General features: G+C 37.9%; 2 protein-coding genes across 2 annotated transcripts; one reads left to right on the top strand and one right to left on the bottom strand.

The window, feature by feature from the left end:
- Nucleotides 1-256: 256 nt before the first annotated feature.
- Nucleotides 257-13848, bottom strand: LOC116289499 (NACHT and WD repeat domain-containing protein 2). Its single transcript, XM_031696445.2, has 9 exons — nt 13710-13848; nt 11007-11668; nt 10725-10927; nt 10256-10586; nt 9179-9954; nt 8845-9057; nt 6576-8549; nt 3273-3381; nt 257-2266 (listed from the first exon to the last, which is right to left on the bottom strand). Exons 1-9 carry the CDS (start codon nt 13811-13813, stop codon nt 1083-1085), a joined length of 5556 nt encoding a protein of 1851 aa, XP_031552305.2. The 5' UTR covers nt 13814-13848; the 3' UTR covers nt 257-1082.
- A 462-nt stretch (nt 13849-14310) lies between these two features.
- Nucleotides 14311-19480, top strand: LOC116289507 (ADP-ribosylation factor-like protein 2-binding protein). The gene is made up of 7 exons (XM_031696456.2): nt 14311-14608; nt 14694-14736; nt 15384-15445; nt 15929-16035; nt 16977-17062; nt 17388-17484; nt 17764-19480. The coding sequence occupies exons 1-7, from the start codon at nt 14602-14604 to the stop codon at nt 17920-17922; spliced, it is 561 nt and encodes a 186-aa protein (XP_031552316.2). The 5' UTR covers nt 14311-14601; the 3' UTR covers nt 17923-19480.
- Nucleotides 19481-19590: the final 110 nt, after the last annotated feature.

Below are 19590 nucleotides of genomic sequence, written 5' to 3' on the forward strand. Positions count from 1 at the left end.
AGTCAGTCCAGAACAACAGTTATTCAAATTGGTCGCCATATTTCAATTCGCTGTATTATAAGATCACTGGAGAAAAGTGTCTCAGACGTAGCCTTAGTGAACTGGTGCGTATAGAGGACCCGGGACCCAAATTTCGTTCCAGTCCACCTCCGGCACAAGCACAAGCTTTATTTAAATTACATTTTTTAGAAAACGAGCTTGGCATAGACTCAGGAAATCAAATCAAATAACTCAAATAAAGAAAAACAACCATATATATTCTAAAATAAAAGTTTAATTAAAATATTAATTATACTTAACTGTAAGTTCAAATTATTAATGAATGCTTTAAGCTTCTTTAAAATGTTACGTTTGAACAACTGTTAAAAAATAAAGGCACAAAGACTGAATAGCAAGTAAGTCAAAATTATGAAGTTCCAAAAACAATGTTTTTGAAAAAAGAAAAGTTATCTTCCAGTTGCTGAAAACTGAATATAAGACTGCAATCCTGGATGTTGGCAATGACTTTTCATGATATAACAACGGCCCCTTTTTAATGTTATCCCATCTCAAACTACATGCCATTTATTTGAATATTATTTCCTTGTTTAACGATAAAATTGTTGAATCTCTTTTTTTGTTGGAGGAGAACATTACCGCAGTTTATACATTTAACGAGGTAGACTATGGTCTATAGTTGGTCTATAGTTGGTCTATAGTTGGTCTACAGTTGGTCTATAGTTGGTCTATTGTTAGTCTATAGTTGGTCTATAGTTGGTCTATAGTTGGTCTATAGTTAGTCTATAGTAAGTCTATAGGTAGTAGTAGTGTAGTAACCTACAGGGCGCAACAACCAATAGATTTGACACAATAAATGGTAGGTACAATAGTATCACTAGGCACACAGGTAGATGAGGCTCCACACCATCAGGTGATGGCAGCCATGACAGGAGGCACAGCGACAGAGTCCTTCACCCGCCAGTCCCTTTCTCATGTTATCCAGATTAGACCAGATTAAATTGTTCCTGCCTCCTGCCATGGCTTCCATTACGTGATGGTGCAAAGCTTCTGTATAACATCTATAGACAGTGCGCTGTCTCTGTTTACTCTTCATTTTCATCCTCAGCATCTTCCCAGTTCATCTGTGCAGTCATGTCAAAGACAGCCCCGTGAAGGGTGGGGTGGTTGAAGTACGAATTGGAAACATCAACCGACATCTCACGTGATCCAACTTCATGTGTCAAAGCAAGGGATACTATTGGACGCGACTTATTGATCACCATGACAACCTGATCACCGTCGTCGTTCAAGACACAACTGGACACAGGCAAGTCAGGAGTGAATGACGCAATGGGACACCCAGTAATAATGTCCCACAGACAGACACTTCGATCCCTGGAGCCCAGTGGGACGTAGGTCAGTAAGCGACGGCCGTCTTTGGACAGACAGACACCTTTGACGGGTTCTGTGTGTCCACCCAGCTGGTGCTTAAACTCACCATTTGTGAGATCATAGATTCGAATAGTCTCCCCAGAACCACTACTTCCGGTCACAACTAAGCGCATGCTCACTGAAGAGACTGCCACTGACCAAACATTCACGCCTTGGCCAATCAGATGCTTGACAGTTCCAGTCTCGAGATCCCACGTGACAACAGTTTTGTGCTTCTTGTCGAGTTTGATGACATCAACCAGGTAATGTCCGTTATGAGTGATGTCCGCGATAGCAAGCTGTGGGAAGGTACCGTCCATGTCTAAAGTAAACTTCTTTCTTCTCTCCTTGATGTCCCACACCAGAAGCGGGAAGTTTTCACACGAACAGACAGCAACCGCTCCATTATCACTGACCATAATAGTCTCGATCATCTGCCGCTGACCAGCCTTTAGCTTAGCAACAGGCTCACCCGTTTCCAAGGAAGCAAGTTTCATATAAAGTCTGTCTTTTGAAAGAACCAGCACATGGGTAGTACCGACCAAAGCGCAATCGTTGAATTTTCGGGTTTTTGATTTAGTGCGCGTGTTGAATCGCGGGCTCTCAGCCAATCGGATGGCCAGGTCACGCCTTTTGTACAACGAGCTGGCATGTCTGTTGACTTTGTCTGTTTTAGTGGTGAATTCAGATCGCATCTTTTTGATCAGTTTTCCTTCTTGAAGATCAACTAAGGCCAGCTTGGCCCCAGATCGAACCACAGCACGTGTCTCGTCCACCACAAGGATCTCATCCGCGTTTGTACCAGTAAGCGTTCTGATTGGCTGACAGGTGATGACGTTCCAGACGCTAATTGGCCCTGTTAGAAACAAACACACGCGTCAAATTTTGGAAACAATTCATTTGAGCGTCTTTAACATAAGCGGCTAAGCCTTTAGGATGTTGTGCACGACATAGAAAGTTTTAAGTATGACACTTGATGCATATGGTTTTGCCCAATATCTTTGCCCGTAGGAAACATGGTGTCCGTATTATAGAGGTTTCTGCAACTATAGAGGGTCCCGGCCATTAGTTTTAAATCATATGCATATGCATTCCAGCAGAAATGGGTAACATAACACTCTAAGGATCTCACACAAAATCTCATATTTCGCAAGTCAACGTAGCCGGCCATAGACCCCTTGCAGCAATTGCAGCTCAATTTGGAGGGGGAAAAATAGGTTTCCAATTCTCAGGAGATTGAAATAATTTTGTTTTGTCCTTCAAATTGAGCTGTTTTGACGTCACATGCAAGGGGTCTATATGTAAAAGTGATCCATGCATAATCCTTTAATAGAATCATGTCTCGTGTGATTAATATTTTACCATGGGTTTAATTTACCTAAGCGTTAGAATAACTTAATTTAGATCGTTATATTGAGGTAAAGCCATTCGACTACACACGCTTTGAAACGTTGTCTGCTGGCCTAGAGCCTCTTTGAAGGTTAGCAACACCCATGCATTCTGAAGGTATTTTGAGGAGCATTACAGCTCTGGACAAAGAGACTAAGGTTGTGCACAATGTTTAATCAAGTAAGGTTATGTTGTTAGCAGGGGTGGATCCAGTAAGGGTACAAATGGATGCTGTAGCCCCTCCCCCCTTCCATAGTTTTATTTGATCAGAATAGAAAAGATATTTTTAAATATTTGTTCCAAGTTCTGTAGTGTCATTCGCAAAATTCGGTCAAGCCCCCTCCACCCCTCATATCTTTGGCTGCATCCGCCTCTGGCTAGTTTGCCCGTCACGTCTCGCCGCTTCTTTCATCAACCACAATAGCTGGCTAGTCTTTTGTTATTTTGATCACACAAGAATGAACACTTCTCACCTGACGCACGTGACTTGGTAACGACTTGTTTTTGAATGGTGCTTTTGACCATAGCGAGGTATTCAATGCACCGGTCACCTTTGTTGTCTTCAAAGTCCACGTTTGACGCCTGTAAAGAATAATTTCAATACAAATGAGTGCTCCAAATATTCGTATTTATAATTCGCAATGTCAGCCATCCGAAGCGCATCTTGTGTAGCGACTGCAGTGAAGACGTGTCTTGTATAATCTGAAAAAGCTGGGTGCTGTAACTTAAATTTAGCGTTTCTTCTGGGCGATACTCATAAACTGGACATAGCGCATCTGGACAAAGTTCGTATATTTAATACGGTTAAAAGGATTTTGAACGAATGGCGTCCGTAGTAGCACGAACACTGCACTATGAGGTAAGGTTTGTCTTACAGAAAGACGAGACATTTAACAATACTGTGCCTAAAACAGCCAATTGTTTCTTAAATGTTAACAACATATTTCCTAAATTTTAAGAATGAAGGAAACGGGCTGCTTGGCACTGAATTGGTTTGGGCTTTCTGTGGTCCCCATTTATGAAACTTTGCTTAATTACTCTATTTTGACCGTGACGTTATTCTCATTTGAAACCACGCGTTATTCCCTTGGTTATTATTTCTTTGTTTTACGGTAACGCTTGGCACATTACAAACTAACATTACGATGGATGAAAGGTAAAAAGGATTTCATTTACAGGAAGTTCATAATGGGGGAAAGTTTCGCCTAAAGTAAGAAAAGATTTCACTGAGTAAGTTGTGGGCAGGTGGGAGAAGAGGGAGAGGTAACGGAGGATAAAAAACAGGATTTAACCAGATTATGTTTGTGGAACAGAGGGAAATATATCTGGACCGATCCCTAAAAATCTTTAAATAAACATATCAATTCGGGGAATTTTCCAAAAAAAAAAATGATGGATACTTTTGTGGCAAGTCCACAACAGTTGGGATCCCTGTGGTGCGGTGCCAAAAACATTGGGCAGATTAAATATACTGTTTTTCTGAGAATAATGCATCTGTTAGAAAGGTTCCTTAAAATTCTTTGGAAATATTTAGAAATATTAAGATATACTCTTCTAATTCGTCAATAAAACATTAACATTGTAAGGGTCCTTTACCGCTAACGTATTACACGTGTGCGCACCTACAGAAATGTGTGCTGTGTACTTGGGAAAAAACATAGCTATCTTATTCTCAGTTTTTTACAGTATACCATTGGGAATGAATAAATTCTTTAATTTAAAGTTAATAATTGTAATTATGTTCCAAGTGAAGTTGATATTTCGTCCGTTTTCTCATTTTTGATACACTCGCATCTCACCACAGGGATCCCAAGAGCCCCTACTGGTCCAAAATCAGTCTATAAAAATTTCATCAAAACCTTGTCTTTAAAAACATTATACTCAATATGTAGTACTAATTGGACTCTATCTATATATGTAAGAATATTTTAAAATTATCCTTTATTTCAAGGAAAATATGCCGGTTGAAATTTCGTAACTCAAAACACCGTTTTTTCGATAACCCCCAAAACTGGTGAATCTCAAAAATGGTTTTATTCTGACAATATGCACATCACTAGAAAGCTACGCTTACAGGCAACACTAATCTGTGGTTATTTTTTTGAAAACGAATAAAAAGAGGCTTTTACGAACAAAATAGTTTTTCCTACTAGGAACGCCTAGTCAAAAGGCCCTTGATTTTTCTTTTATCTATGGTTTGTTTAGTTCTAGAAATTGAATTCTTATGAAACTTGCACTGATACTAGTTTGTATTAATGGATGAATATAGGAATTAAAAAAAAAAGAAAATTATTTCTGGAAGTTATTTTTTAAAACTGAAATTTTTCTGGGTTTCCTGTGTTTAAAATGACGTCACTCCAGAGTACGCACAGGAAGCCCAAGTCCATTAAAAGGTTTTCCCTTTATTTTCTTGCTATTTTGTAAAAGATCAAAACTTTTTTGATGTTGCCAAAACCCTTATCTCGTAAGGTATTATCAGTGATAATTTCATTAAGAAAGAAAAATTAGAAGTACAAAAACAAAGAGTATTGTCTAACAGGGCTTCATCTTTGTCAGGCGTTCCTAGTAAGGAAAAAAACTTCTCCTATAAAATCGTCAGTTTAACCTATATTGACAAGATGAGCCCAAAACAAGTTGCCATTAACCTTAGCTTTCTAACCATATCAATTTTTTCAAGAAAACGTTCTTCTTTAAATTTCCCAATTTTTGGGGTCATCGAAAAAAACGAGTTTGAAGGAACAAAATTTCAAGCGGCTTATTTTCTGTGAAATGAAATAAAATCTCTCAATTTTTTTACATGATTGGAAAGAGTATAAAAATTAGTTTCCAAGGAGTGTAAAACGTTTGAGCAAAAAGAGTAATTCAATTTTTTATCAGCTGTTTTTTTTGACCGCTAAAGCCATTTGGGATCCCTGTGGTGTGATGACAGGATATAAAATATTGTGTTTTGAAATTTTTTGGCTACTTTTGAGACATTTTAAAATACCTTCAACTCTAAATAAGAAAATAAGAACTGTACCAATAGAAAGCCTTCAAGATTTTATGAAAAATAAATAATTAGTTATTTTTATAAAATTTTGTGACAGACACACAATTTTATTAGTACGCACATATGCAATACGTAAGGCGTAAGGGAGCAGAGTAAGTTGAGGTTTTCTTGACAAAATAAACAGAAATCTGAAATTAGTTTTACATATTTATAGAGGTAATGTAAAAATGCTTTTAACTGATTTAATTTTTTTCAATAATTCTTTTTTTTAATTCAATTTTTGGAGCACGAAACCACAGGGATCCCATCTAAGAAACACAAAATTCTAATACAATTTCGTTGAAAAAAATTTTAGTTCAAAAAATCGGTTTTTTGGGAAGTTATTTTTACTATTAAACTTGTTCTTTTGATTATACATTTTGCAAATTTTGTCAATAAATGGGAGCAAATTTGACGCATGCGCGAACAAATTACCGCTGTAAAAGCGAAGTTTAATTTCCCGCATAATTCATTTTCAAGTATTCCGCAATTCCTGATGAAAAGTCAGCTATAGCTCTTTCGTATCAAACTTTGCGACGGAAATTTTAGCCAATTAGAATCTAAGAATTATGCCCTCTATGTTCGAACGACAACGGTCAGGGTGATACAACTGTTGCGCTATTTTGATCCATGTGTAAGATAAGTTTAACAAATTTACGTGCGCAAACGCAATGCTTTGTTGTCAAAGAAATACCAAGTTTCTGCTTGGAACTAGGTTGCACAAAATATAATTTACTTGGTTTCTTACCTCTTCTCTTTCTAGATCCCAGACTCTCACCATTTCATCGTCAGACACAGTGACGATGATCGTCTTGTTATGACTGATAATATGGTTGATAGCAGTAGATGGTGGGTGACGAATCACGTTCCTTTCCTTCATCGCAGTCTCGAGGTTCCACACACTCACATCATTATAACTATTGGTACACAACATGTAATGTCCATCGCCGGTAATTGCTGGGTACAAAATGTCAGGGCCCAAGACGTGAAGGCAGTTAGTGGACTTGATATCAAAGACCCTGACGCTAGAGGACTTGTGTGAGTAGACAATCAGTTGGCCCTCATTGAAGGGACTCAATGTCATAGTACTAACAACGTCATTTGAATTCTCTCCAAACACTTGGATAGTATTAAGGATGGTTTGACTTTCTATGTCAAATAATTTGACGTAACATTGACGTGAGTTTGCCAAGGCCACTAAGTTATCCATGCTAACAAGTTGGTCGTGCTCACAGTCGCCATCTTGGAATTCCTTGAGTTCCTTTCCATCAGATGTTTTAGCAGTAATGACCTTCTTGTCCAGTATCGCAACTAACGTACTTCCATTCTGTGCTACAGAGATCGGCGCTGCAGTCTCAGTAGATTCTATTTCGAACTTCAGCTTAGCAGTTTTCAAAAACCATTGTCGAATCGCGCCATTGCAAGATGCAAGGACGTGCTTGTCATCAAGACAGAACAAGACTTGTTTGACGTCACTCGTGCTTTCTATGGTCTGTAGCACGCTGCCACTCTGTACATCCCATAATAGTATATCCTTATCGCCCGACACAGACAACGCCTTGGTACTATCACTGCTGAGAACTAGCGAGCTGTGGAGATCTGGTAACGAGTGGACAAGCTTTCCACCCGGTCGGTTGAGACAGGAAATGTTCGGGATGAACGAAAATTTGGCGGGATGATGAGCCTGACGTAGCAAGCGCGCAATAGCGGGACTAGGAGAACGGGGCGCGGAAAGACGACCGATGAGTTGAGCCGACAACTGGTCAGCAGATATCGTGAGAGCATCACGTGATAACTGGAGTGTTTCGAGGACAAGTGCGATGTCCTTGTCGGTGGGGAAGTAGCTGAGGGCGTCAGTGAAGTCATGCAAAATGTGACGTGGAGATGTCGCAAGTAACTTTGCTGATAAGAACTCATAGTTACACAAGGTTTGTTGTTTCAGTTTCTCGACGTCTCCGGTTCGCAGAAGATGGTAAGGAAGCAGATTTAGTTTCCTCAGATTGAATACTTTCTGGCTGAACTTAAACGGTTGTGCTGCAACATGGCGGTCCTTTAACACTCCCTTCCCGTCATCCTTCTTGGCCCCTTCCGTCCATCGTCCATGGTAATAATCCGATAATTCACAATGAATCTTCTTGACCTGACCCGCGGCTTTATCAAAATACCTCTTAGCTGCAATCTCACGGAACTGCCGATAGTACCATGCAAAGACTCGTACACCGTTGATACAGCGTTCAAGTAGATACGGCTCTAGATCGGCGCGCAGTCGGGCCAATAAAAACGTCGGAAAACGACGTATGGGTGGCGACCAGTAACGAAATGCCTCATCAAGCACATCTTCATTGCAGCTTAGAAGATCTTCCAACTCTGATTCACTAAAGCCGTTCTTCTCTATCGTCAGATAAGAAAACAAAGTTCCAACAAATACCTTGCCGTGTTTATTTTCCATTTTCTCAAAGAATGCTTCAATCATCAAGGGCGCGGTAGCCTCGAGTGTGCACTCTTTTTCGGCTGTGTACGACTTCCAGGTAATGGCTCTTTCGTAGGCAAGTTTAAGGAAGAAAGGTGATGGATAAGATTTAAAGGCGTCTAACACAATTTTCTTTTGTGCGTCAGTCAACTGTCGGTTGTCATGCTTAAGCCAGGAGGATAGAATTACTGACGCATCGTTCTGTGATAGTGACGTCACTTCCGCAAAACTGGACGAGTCCGGGATCAATTTCTACAATGAGAAAAAACTTATTTTTTTGCGCACTGGCGTTGGCTAATAACTTTAATGTTAGAGTGCATTACCATATATCCGTAAAAACCTCGATAAAAAATTGCGAAAATTTGCGGGGTTTATTAAAGTTTCAGTAGACCTCAGTAGACCGTTGGTCTACGAAACTTTGTAAAATTTCGTTAACTTTTTCACGGATATATGGTATCCACTCTAGTAATACTCTATAAATTGGTTTAAAAAAATGGCTAAACATATAATTCTGGCACTCGTAATAATAGTTATTGCAAGAATTTACCCGAAGTGAGCTCAGACAAGCGTATCTGTCATCCTTAAGGGTGCTAACAACCACATGCACGTGCGAAGGGAGTATCCTTGGCAACCAAGCGACAAGATGAGCATTTTCAGTGGGGGATAACTGCTCTAACGAGTCCAGGAAGACAATGATTGGTCGGTTTGACTTGGCCATGCTAAGCCGGTCTTGAAAGTCACGAACTAACTCTTGGTAATCCTGTGAACAAAGACGAAGAAGGAGGTCAAGGGAGAAAGAAAATCATTTTCATTCTCCCATCCCCTCTCCCCTCAAAAAGTCCAAAGTGGGCAAAAACGTTTGGGAATGTATGTTTTGTTACCTGCGGAACGAAGTTAGAGTTTACACCAAAAGCTCGACACAGCTGAAGACAAACACTACGGAGAACCAATCGCAAACTGGACGAGTCTGGACTGGTACCCAGGAAACGCAGCACTACAATGGCTTCTCGATTGACCCACGTTCGCACTTGCTTTGCTGCCATAGCAACCACTGACGACTTTCCACACCCAGACCCTCCGTACAGCACAAGAGGAGAGCTACAAGTGTTTGTTATATACTCTCGTATTCTTGCCAGGAGAGCTTCTCTGCATTGAAAATCTGCAGTTTTCCATTGACAGACAGCAATGTGTTGAGTTGCTTCCTCGAAGACGTTATCTTTGTCCTTTTCTTTCAAATCATTGGCTTCGCGTTCCTTGATCCCATCTGAAATTCTCCTCCTTATCACCAGGAAAAAGTCTTGGCATAGTTTACTGAGGAACTCCACGTGCGTCATGCTTGTCTCTTTCTCATTCTTATTGGAAGCCCATTTGATGTCATAAGAGAATATATTCGACTTGTCCAACACTTTACTGATCTTCTTGTCTTTCAGATTCTTTAGTAAATTCTGAGACACCTTGTCTACCTCACGGAGCTGTATGGTCTTACTGGCTCCTTTTTCTTTGGACTTTTTGCCTTTTTCTTTTATGTCAATGAATTTGTCTGATTTGTCGCTCTTAAGGTTTTCCTTCAAGTCGATGATGGTTCGTTTGAACCAGAGGGTTTGAGAGTTGCTGTTGGGTGCTTTTATGATCCCTTGCTCGATCTCCTTTTCCGAAACTGGGTAAGACAGAACAAGAGGTTAATATGAGACAATGACATGCGCACTAAACACACTTTTGATTGGATAAGTATTAACCGAAAAATTAAAAAAAAAAAACGGTTTCGATTTTCTATTGGCTGAGACACCTTGCTGCATGAGCTCTAAAAAGACTATTGATTGGATAAGAATTAACCGGAACCGTCATTGGCTGAGACACATTTTAGTTTCCTTCACACAAACCATAGAAATGTCCTGACGATGTCTTTGCTCAATTAGTTTGCGCGAAGAACGTGAGGAATTTCATCACAAAATGCTCACCTGACACGCAGTATTTATGAGCAGCATCTTTACTCAAGGCCTTGGCTGCCGCTATCCTCAGAATATTTTGTAATCTCTCAAAAACTTCCCGCCAACCTTTCCATGCTGCTTTTCTGGTCTCTTTACTCGATGGATTAACAAAACCAGTGAACTTTGAAGTGACTGGCTGCAATACGTATTCAGGGGGGACAGCGTTGTCGTCTCGTTTGAACCACTCTTCGATGAGGTCTTTGTCATTGGTGTCTTCAATAGCTGCGGTGAGTGCTTCGAATTCACTTATGGAGATTTTTGGTGGGAAAGGACAGAAGCCGTATTTTTGCCCCAGCAAAGTCTACAAGATGAGAAATATACGACATCAAAATCTGCTGGAATATGGTTAGAATTGAAGCGCTTTCCATGCTTCGAAGAAAAAACACTCTGATGCCAATATCATGGAAGCAGGTTAATAAGATAAGTCAGTCTCTCTTACCACAAAATTTGGTCCGGTGGAAACCGTTTTGCAGATTTCAATTTCCCGGATGCAGAGATCGCCAAACATGTGATCATCAAGATGTGGTTCCTTTACACCCCAGCGCATGTCAATCACTTGAAACTCGTACCCATGCTCCTGGCAGTACTCCTTAAGTTTAGGGTAAACTCTCTCAATCAAAGCATTCCGTTCTACTTGAGTATCTAAAAATAAGAGGGTCAAGGATAAGTTACTTAGTTAATAAGATAGTGTACGCAGGGGGTAGGGGGTAGGGGGTATTACCTGTAAACGTAGTGCTCACGTACAGACGCACCATTCTAGCAATTTTTGGTACTTTAACATTTAAGTGTCCCATAAAAACATAATTGCGCAAGACCTCCAGAGTTGTAGGCTTTTGAGCATGCTCTAGCGTCCTCACGCTGGCAGTTTGGTTTGCCGGCTCAACAGCAACATCAGGCACTGATCCCAACTTCTTAACGGCCGAGATTTTAGTCTTTTCGTGATGAGGTTCATTCAGTAACGGTTCACTCTTCCATTTATCTGCCACCAGAGTTTTTCCATTGTCTAATCGTCGCGGTTCCCGGTCCAAGGTCTTAATGTCAATATTACGACCTCCCTGTTTGTTGTCAGACCCTTGAGACTTAATATCGACATCTTCCGGTATTGTCATGTCATTTTTCTTCTGCTTCTTGAAGAAGTTGACGGATTCCTTTTCTTCCTTTTTGCTGTTGTTCTTCTTAACAGGTATTTTTTCTTTCTTCCCAAGGAGCTCATCTAAAGACGAGGCAGAGCCATGCATAGGGTCTTTCGTCAGTAGATGGTCATCAGTAGAATCATCCTGTGGAAGGCTGAGTTCATAAGGCTTGTCTGTCGAGTTGTTCTGTTCGCCATCAGGTAGATCGTCCATTTTACTAAGTGACTGATAGCTTCCTTGCTTGCCGGAACTGGAAAGATAAAACGCACATACTGTAACGTTTGATTTCTAAAGCAAGGCAAAGCAAATCAATAAATATAAAGCGCTCCCCTCGATATATATTTTTTCGTATTTGTCATTCTGTTAGCGCAATCGTCACAAACATCGTATCCACACAATGTAATGCGCCAAGAGACCATGGTCTCTTTATTGCGCACAAATGATACTGCGTTGAATAATGAGCATATTGCATCGGATAGGTGCCTTGATGTATTGCGCACAAGTGATACTGTGTCGAATAATGGACATATTGTACTGGATAGGTGCCTTGATGTATTGCTCACAAGTTAATACTGCGTTTAATAATCGGCACATTGCAATGGATATGTGTCTTGACAAATCATTGCACCTTTTGCCTTCATGCACTTCATATTGCACTGCATAGGTGTCGAGATGCACCGCGCACATGTCCTTATGCATTGCATTATTTCACATTCCATTTCATATAGCCTTCCTAATACATTGCTCTCGCCGCATCATAAACGATAACAGATATATAGTTTATAGAAGGGGAAAAAAAAAAAAAAAAAAAAAAAGATGGGTCTTTTCAGTCATCCACTAAAAAAATATTAAATTCTTTAACCTCTTTGCAGTTGGAATAATTTATCTCTACAGGTAATGCTCTTCACACCGGGAAAACAAGAGAGGTCGACTTGGGGCAAGTCTACTGGAATACCAGACAACGTAATAATATTAATGACGTGTACAGGTCAAGGGTTACACAACTACTAAATCACAGATCCAAGACGTGATTATTCACTGAATTGTCAAGCCGAGTGTGATTCCATCCTGATTTATTACGCGTCTGCAAAATTTTCTAAGAAGGCCGTGAGCCTTTGATGAATCTAGTATTCTTAAAGGAATCTTCGTACTAGTTAAGGGGGATGGGTGGGGTCGAATGCTCAGAATGGTCTAAAATGGACAAGATTGCTGACGTTTAAAAAGATGTTGGAAATTTGAAACTCTAAAAGTCCCGGAAAGGGACGAATTCAGATTTTCAGTAATAAAGAACTGCTTAGGGCTTTAATTCATCTTGTTACGACGCGATCAAACAAAGCCTGCCAAAAGCAGATCTGACAGACGACTATTTAACGACCAGATAACGATCACCTAATTTACGATTTATATTTCCATGCGGGAAAATCGTAAACAATTATAGGGGGAAAAAGAGAGAGAAAATACCGAATGGAACGAGACTAAGGAAAGATGATTGATTATCATAACGCAAAAACCGTTCCCTAAATTCTGTGTAAATATTAGTGCTGCATAGTGTATTTAAATCTACGTTTCTTAATTTTTGATAATTAAAAAAAAAATTGAGACACCATTAATCGCCACCACCAACGAGCTTGTTATAACACGCCCTGGAATCCATTTAGTTAAATGAATTCATTAGTTTCATTACCAACTGACAATATACATACGCAAGGCTTACATAAAAATTTAGGTAAGAAAATCCACCAACATCTTAAAAATATCACCAGTAGCTTTCTTTGAGATATCGAATATTTTTATTTTTCCGAAACTATAAACTTGCCGCAAACATTAGACTTGCAAACACACTATCATGAGGAAGGCGGATCAATGATGCGTAACCTTCCGAATCGATTACAATTACAATATTCATAAAGCGAAATTCAATTTAGTAGTGATCGATCAATTCTAATTTGTAGTATTATTCTAAAATAATTGACCATTTATATAGTCTTTTTATGTCATTCGAGTTTAGAATTGATCTACAGAAATGAAAAGCAATATATAATAAATTTGATTTATTAAGGTTTTTGTTGGTGACTGATTGTCTAAATGCTGTGTTAGATGATCGACATGTTTGAAGTGGATCTTACATTGATGATTTTTTTATTCTAGAAAAAATATTTTTGCCTGAAGAGAATAGACCTTGGATTAGAAAGGTTTAGATACAAAAAATATAAAGAAATCGGTGTAAAATCGTAGCTCCTAGTTGCATAGCTATACATCAAGTTTAATATAGTCATTGAATGCTCACTCACCCCAATGCATACTTGTTTTTCTCCTTGTTTTTCTCCTTGTTTTTGGTGTAGGAGTAGTCTTCAAGATCGATGGATTTCTTCGATTTTGACCCACAGCATCCCATATCTGCTACTCAAAAAATCAACCAACTAGTTGAGAATATTTTCAATCATATTTAACTGGTAAAGAGTCGCTCGATCACTCTAAACAGTGTGTATTCATTCACAGTGAGTGAAGTCATTCAAGCTCGTCATGACTTCCTTTTTTCACAGATCCAGAAAGACTTCATGCTTGTCCTGTTGGTTTTGAGCTGGAAATCGATTGCTAGTATCACTCCTCGTATCCATACACAGTAGCTACACGATCGAGTGGGCTTGGTTGATCTTTTACATAAGCTAACACAACTTCACGCAAAGGTTCCGCAGTTGATTCCTTGAGTCGACACGATTACGACTTGTGTCAAAACGCTTTGATTTCGTTCTTTTTTTGACCTATGCTTGCCTCAGCTTTAGTAAAACCAATGGAGAATTATACCAGGCTGAAAGAATCACAAATCATCCCCAAAAGATCAACCCTTAGCTATAATCGCGATCGTCTCACAAATCCAAAGGCTGCCTTGGAATAAACAAAATGAGGAGACTGGGACTAGTCACTTGAAGCTCTCAAAAACATCTGGTAGATTTTTGCGACTTTAAAAAAACAATTTCTTTACCAAAAACAATAGAACCAACCCTATTCGTTTTTCTATGCATTATTTTTTAATGAAGTGAATGAAGTGTTTGATTACTTGGAGTGCAAAGGCAGCTTGAAAGGGCAAACCCCAAAACCCGTACATGTCCCGTAGACCCGCGGGATCTGAACCTGACGAACTTCATCCAGCGGTTATCGCCCATCATAACAGTTCAAACCAAGATGGCGGGTAAGAAAGAAGATTATAACAACAAATATTTCTTTACTTTTACCTCTATTTTCTCATCCTTTCTCTCGTTATAATTCATTTTCAGGGCTACACTCATTAGATTTAGAAGAGAATCTCGCAATGGGAAGGTAAATATCCATATTTGTCTTAGATTTTGATTTGATTATTTTAGTTTGTTTGTGACTGTTTTTGTAAGCCAATATTTCAAACAGCTGCAGATGCTAGATCAAATTAGTCTTTTGTTTCTTGAATAATAAGAATTCTTGTAAAACTGAATAGCTGCTTTTGATCTTTGTTTTTGTGCTGCTTTGCTAGAGGGATTTTTAGTACAAGTTAAACTTTTTTAATCGTACAGGAAATTTTCCAAATTTTTTCAAAAGTTTTTTTTTCAAAAGCTTTATAAACTACGTAGTTTTTCAAATATAATTATTACATTACTACCTAAAAAAAATTTGATCATGGAACATAGTCGTTTAGGTATTTAGCCCGATAAATACTACAGATTTTGTTTGCGCATCAGAATGTTTTTAAAATGTTTGAAAATGTTTTAAGCGGAATTAAAAGACATGCAAAAAATGAAACGAAATAATAACCCACGATCGAAATACGATATTAGAATGTTTGCACCATAGTTAACTATATTTGCACATTAACTAAAGTGGGGCACTGAAAAATTAATGTCTTTATGATGCAAAAACTTTACTTTGTTCAGCCTATTTAAGCAAGATATCATACATCTCTTTTAAAGATGTTATTATTTTCTTATGCATTCTAGGTCCAGTAGGGCTGACACAAAGTTTGATACCACTGTTGGTCATTTAGAAGACATTATCATGGGTAAATACAGTGAATGTTGTATCTATATGTCCACATGTTTATAAAAATCAAATGCTCTTCAAAAAATAGGCATCATAAATTTGAGGGGGTCTATAGTATACAAGGAACAAAGTACTATATTTAGTTGAAAATGTTCTCTTTTGGTAAGCCATGTATATCAGCTTTATATATTATTTTGCAAGAGTCCTTACACTTCTTTTCTCATATCTTTTTAATTTTTTGCTAAAACGTTTTTGTTTAACTTACTACTTGCTTTATCATTAATTTGTGCTTGGACATCTTAATTTTCAAGCTAGCATTTTTTTTGTATGAGCTCTAATCTTTTATCCACCCTCTGAGATCAATTAAGGCCTTACCTCCATCTACCCCCCCTCCCATCCCACAACTAGCTCTTGCCCTGAATATGCTGTACCTGTTTCCATGGAAACACATTCCCACAAACAAAATACCAACAAATCCTAGTAATATTTTGTTGAAATGCAGAAGATGAGTTTCAGACCATGCTGAATAGCTTTATGGAGAAGCATGTTCATCACTTTGAAGATACAGAAGAAAACAAGCTTATTTATACAGAAATATTCAAGGAATATGTAAGTTGATGATTCAATAGCAGATACTAGAGTCACACTCCCATTACCTCCAATTGTTGCATTTGAGTCAGTCAGTTCTTTGCATTTATGGTATTGAACCAAAAGTATCGAGTACTTGAAACAATATTGTATTGCCTTCAAACAATCATTGTTTGAAGGCAATACACTGTAGATTGTAATTCTAATACATGTATCTAATAATTCTAATACATGTATCTAATAATTCTAATACATGTGTCTATAATAAACAAATGTATTGGGACATGAGCTAAAGATAATGGCTGCTCAATACATGGACATTTATGATGACTAGACACATCAAACTGATTAACAAGTGGTTGGTCAAGAGAACTGGCCTAAGAGCCTTTGGCCAGGAAAGCACAAATATGGCCAGACATTTTTCTGTTGATCAGCCTTTATTTGCCATGTTGGGCTATAATTCATTGGCTGTAGGTTTTGGGTTGCATATTGGGCACATATGTGGGCCATTAAAAGTCTAAAATTCAATATGAACTCCTGTTAGTGTTTGTCATGCAAAATGTTCATAATCCAATTAACTAGTTTCAACCCCGGGGGGGTACTCTTGCCTGTTTAGGGTATGGATGTGCCGCTGAGCCCTCTGCACCCTGCCTCTGTTCCAAAGTAAAAATTGCTGAAATTCATACCCTGTTCCAGAGCAAGTTTGCTGAAAACACTGTTAAAGAGAGGAGAGAGAGTGATTTCATATACCCTGTTTCAGAGCGAGCGCGATTTTATATACCCTGTTCCAGAGTAGAAACGCTGAAAACCATACCCTGTTTGGCGGCACATACCCATATAGCGAATATACGGGAGTACCCCCCCCAGGGTTTCAACACTATAGCTTAATCTACTTGCTATAGCGATGATTTATGCATGGAGTTTCATCCTATTATTAAAAGTACACATATATTTTGAATCAGGAAAAAACTGTTGAAAAATATATTGAAGATGAACTTAAGAAGAGAATGCCTTCCTTTTCAATGGAGGATTTTATGAAGTTAATACAGTAAGTTATTATAGGGAAACTTATTTAAAAATTTTACTCCTATAGTTTTGTATGAAGTAGTTTTTTTAATTAATGCTAAAATAACGCTATGTAAAATATTGAAAATTGTCTATCATATGTACAGCTGACCCCTTTTTCAACCACCTTGGAGTACAAGACTACTTAACCACAGGAGGCCTCCACCCTTATCACTGGTCAAGTTTATTAAATCTGATCCCTTTGCCCTAAAAAAGTCAAAAAAGCACTTGCAGGAGTACCCCTCCTCTGTCCCTTATTGTTTATCATGATAATTTAAACAGTTTATTTTGTTTTTCTTCCACTATAGGCACCGATCAGATCAGATTGGACCAGATATTGTAGAAATGCTTTTGAGCTTTACAGACTTTTTGGCTTTCAAGCAAATGTTTTTAGACTATAAAGCAGTAAGTATCATTTACTTATAAAATGAATTTGTTCCCTCAAAAAAGCAAAATTAAGATTCATTTGAAATTGTTTGGCCTGCCAAAGTCCACTTTCTTTCTATCCATTTTTTGCTTTCATGGTAAAGTATTGGTGCAATATTTAAAAAAAATCTTATCAGTCTGCATTAAGATTCCTACTAGACGTGTAAAATCCTGGAATGATAAAGCTGGCTCAAAGATATCAAAAATAAATATAAATTTGCATACATGTCTTATGAACATGTTTTCATTTGTTTTTAGAGTAAAGAAGGAACAGCATTAGATTTTAGTGACCTGATGACAGTGGTATCATCGTCATCAGTTCAAAGACATGACACAGATGATGTCCAAGACATGCAGGTTGATCCTGATTCTCCAAGGGATGCTCCAAAAAAAGGCAATCCTGGTCAATACAGTTAATACAAGTTCTTATACCCTGGTTATATTAGGCAAAGAATGGCTCAATGAAAATGTTTTGCAGAACAGAATTTGGAATGCTAAGTGCTAATAAAAAAATGTGAATTTCCCGAACAAGAGAAGACTGATGGAATTTACTGTAGTTTGAATCATATGGTGAATGCAAATGGAGTTGAAGCACAATCCTTTCAAGATGCACCTGTAAAAGAAAAATGGATAATTCACTGAGATTTGATACCAGACAAATAAAGACCGAATGGATTGTTATTTGCCTGGAAACAACAACTTCTGCATTACCACAGGCATGTGATGAAACTGCACATCAGTTACAAGATGCATCAAGCATTTTTATGATGCAGAGATGAATGGTATTGATGGTATCTGGCCCCATTATAGAGAGTCAAAACAATTAATGCAGGTCTTAAATAATGAAAAAGTTCTGGATGTCATAAGAGGTTTTTACTTTTTTGAGATATGAAAGCAAAATTCAAATAGTTTGGATGTTACGATAGTCTGTTTGCCTAATGTGACCTATTTTGTCATAAATTATTGCACATAGTTGAACTGTACATATTATTATTACTACCAGCTGTTCCACACAAAAGGAAATAATCAATCAACTTTTAATTTACTAATTTTGTTGCCATTTTTTTCATCCCTAATGTATTCAAAGACAAAAGTGTGATGTTCAGAGAAGAACACTCACAGGTCAAAAATGCATTCTGACCTTCAATACAATGCCAGGAGCACAGTCTTATTCAAAGCTTTATTACTCAAGTCTTTAAACTTAGCATATATATATATACCTAGCCCCAAGTGATTGATACTGATCCAGGTTTGATTACAAACGAGAAAATTTCAAGTAATCTAAATGTGTAATCTATTCATTAAACTTCTTTAAAAATCAAGCCTAGATGTTTGGCATAAAAATACAGACTATTATAGTGCAGATCCCACAAATAATAATTTCCCTATTATGCACTTTTGCACTATACTAAATTGTAAACATAAGTGGCAAGCCTTAAATGTATGCTTCCCTTTTGGATTAGCCGGCGTTCATTCAAAAGTTGTTGGTTAGGTTGGCTTGCAAACCAAACCAACCAGTTTGTGTTAGGAGGCACACAGGCTAATCCAAAAGGGAAGCAAACATTAGGATGCAAACAGTATAGTTTTAAGTAGTTTTTTTGCTTTAATATCATTACTTCTTTGTGGAGAATGTACAGACAACAGCAGTGTAAGAGTAGTTTATCAAAAAGAAGAAACATTTGTTAATATATTGGAGATGCAATAGACTCATTCAATGTGAGTGTAATATTTTCCCATTTTAGACCATGTATTATTCTCTTGAGTATTGTATTCCAGAAGTCATTACCTGTTACAATGTGACTCAAGCAAAAAATATTATTCCCAGCAGAATAATGTGTCTGAAATGGGATAATATATTTACAATGGAGCTCTATTAAGTCTTATGTTTGATAGTAATATATTGATGATTAATAATATATTATTGATTGGTTGTACACATTTTAGTGAGTAGAATTAAAATTAGTTTGATTTTCAAGTGTATTTCATTTGTTTACAAGACAGTTAAAAAGTAGTATATACAGTATGAGTGGCTGTGTTGTATCCGATATACAAACTGGAGGCGTAGCCGAGTGATTGTATATTGGA

The sequence above is a fragment of the Actinia tenebrosa genome, unplaced genomic scaffold (genome assembly GCF_029948245.1).
Source record: "Actinia tenebrosa isolate PJP-AT-01 unplaced genomic scaffold, QUT_ActTen_1.0 PGA_scaffold2__45_contigs__length_23673736, whole genome shotgun sequence".
NCBI classification, from domain to species: Eukaryota; Metazoa; Cnidaria; class Anthozoa; order Actiniaria; family Actiniidae; genus Actinia; species Actinia tenebrosa.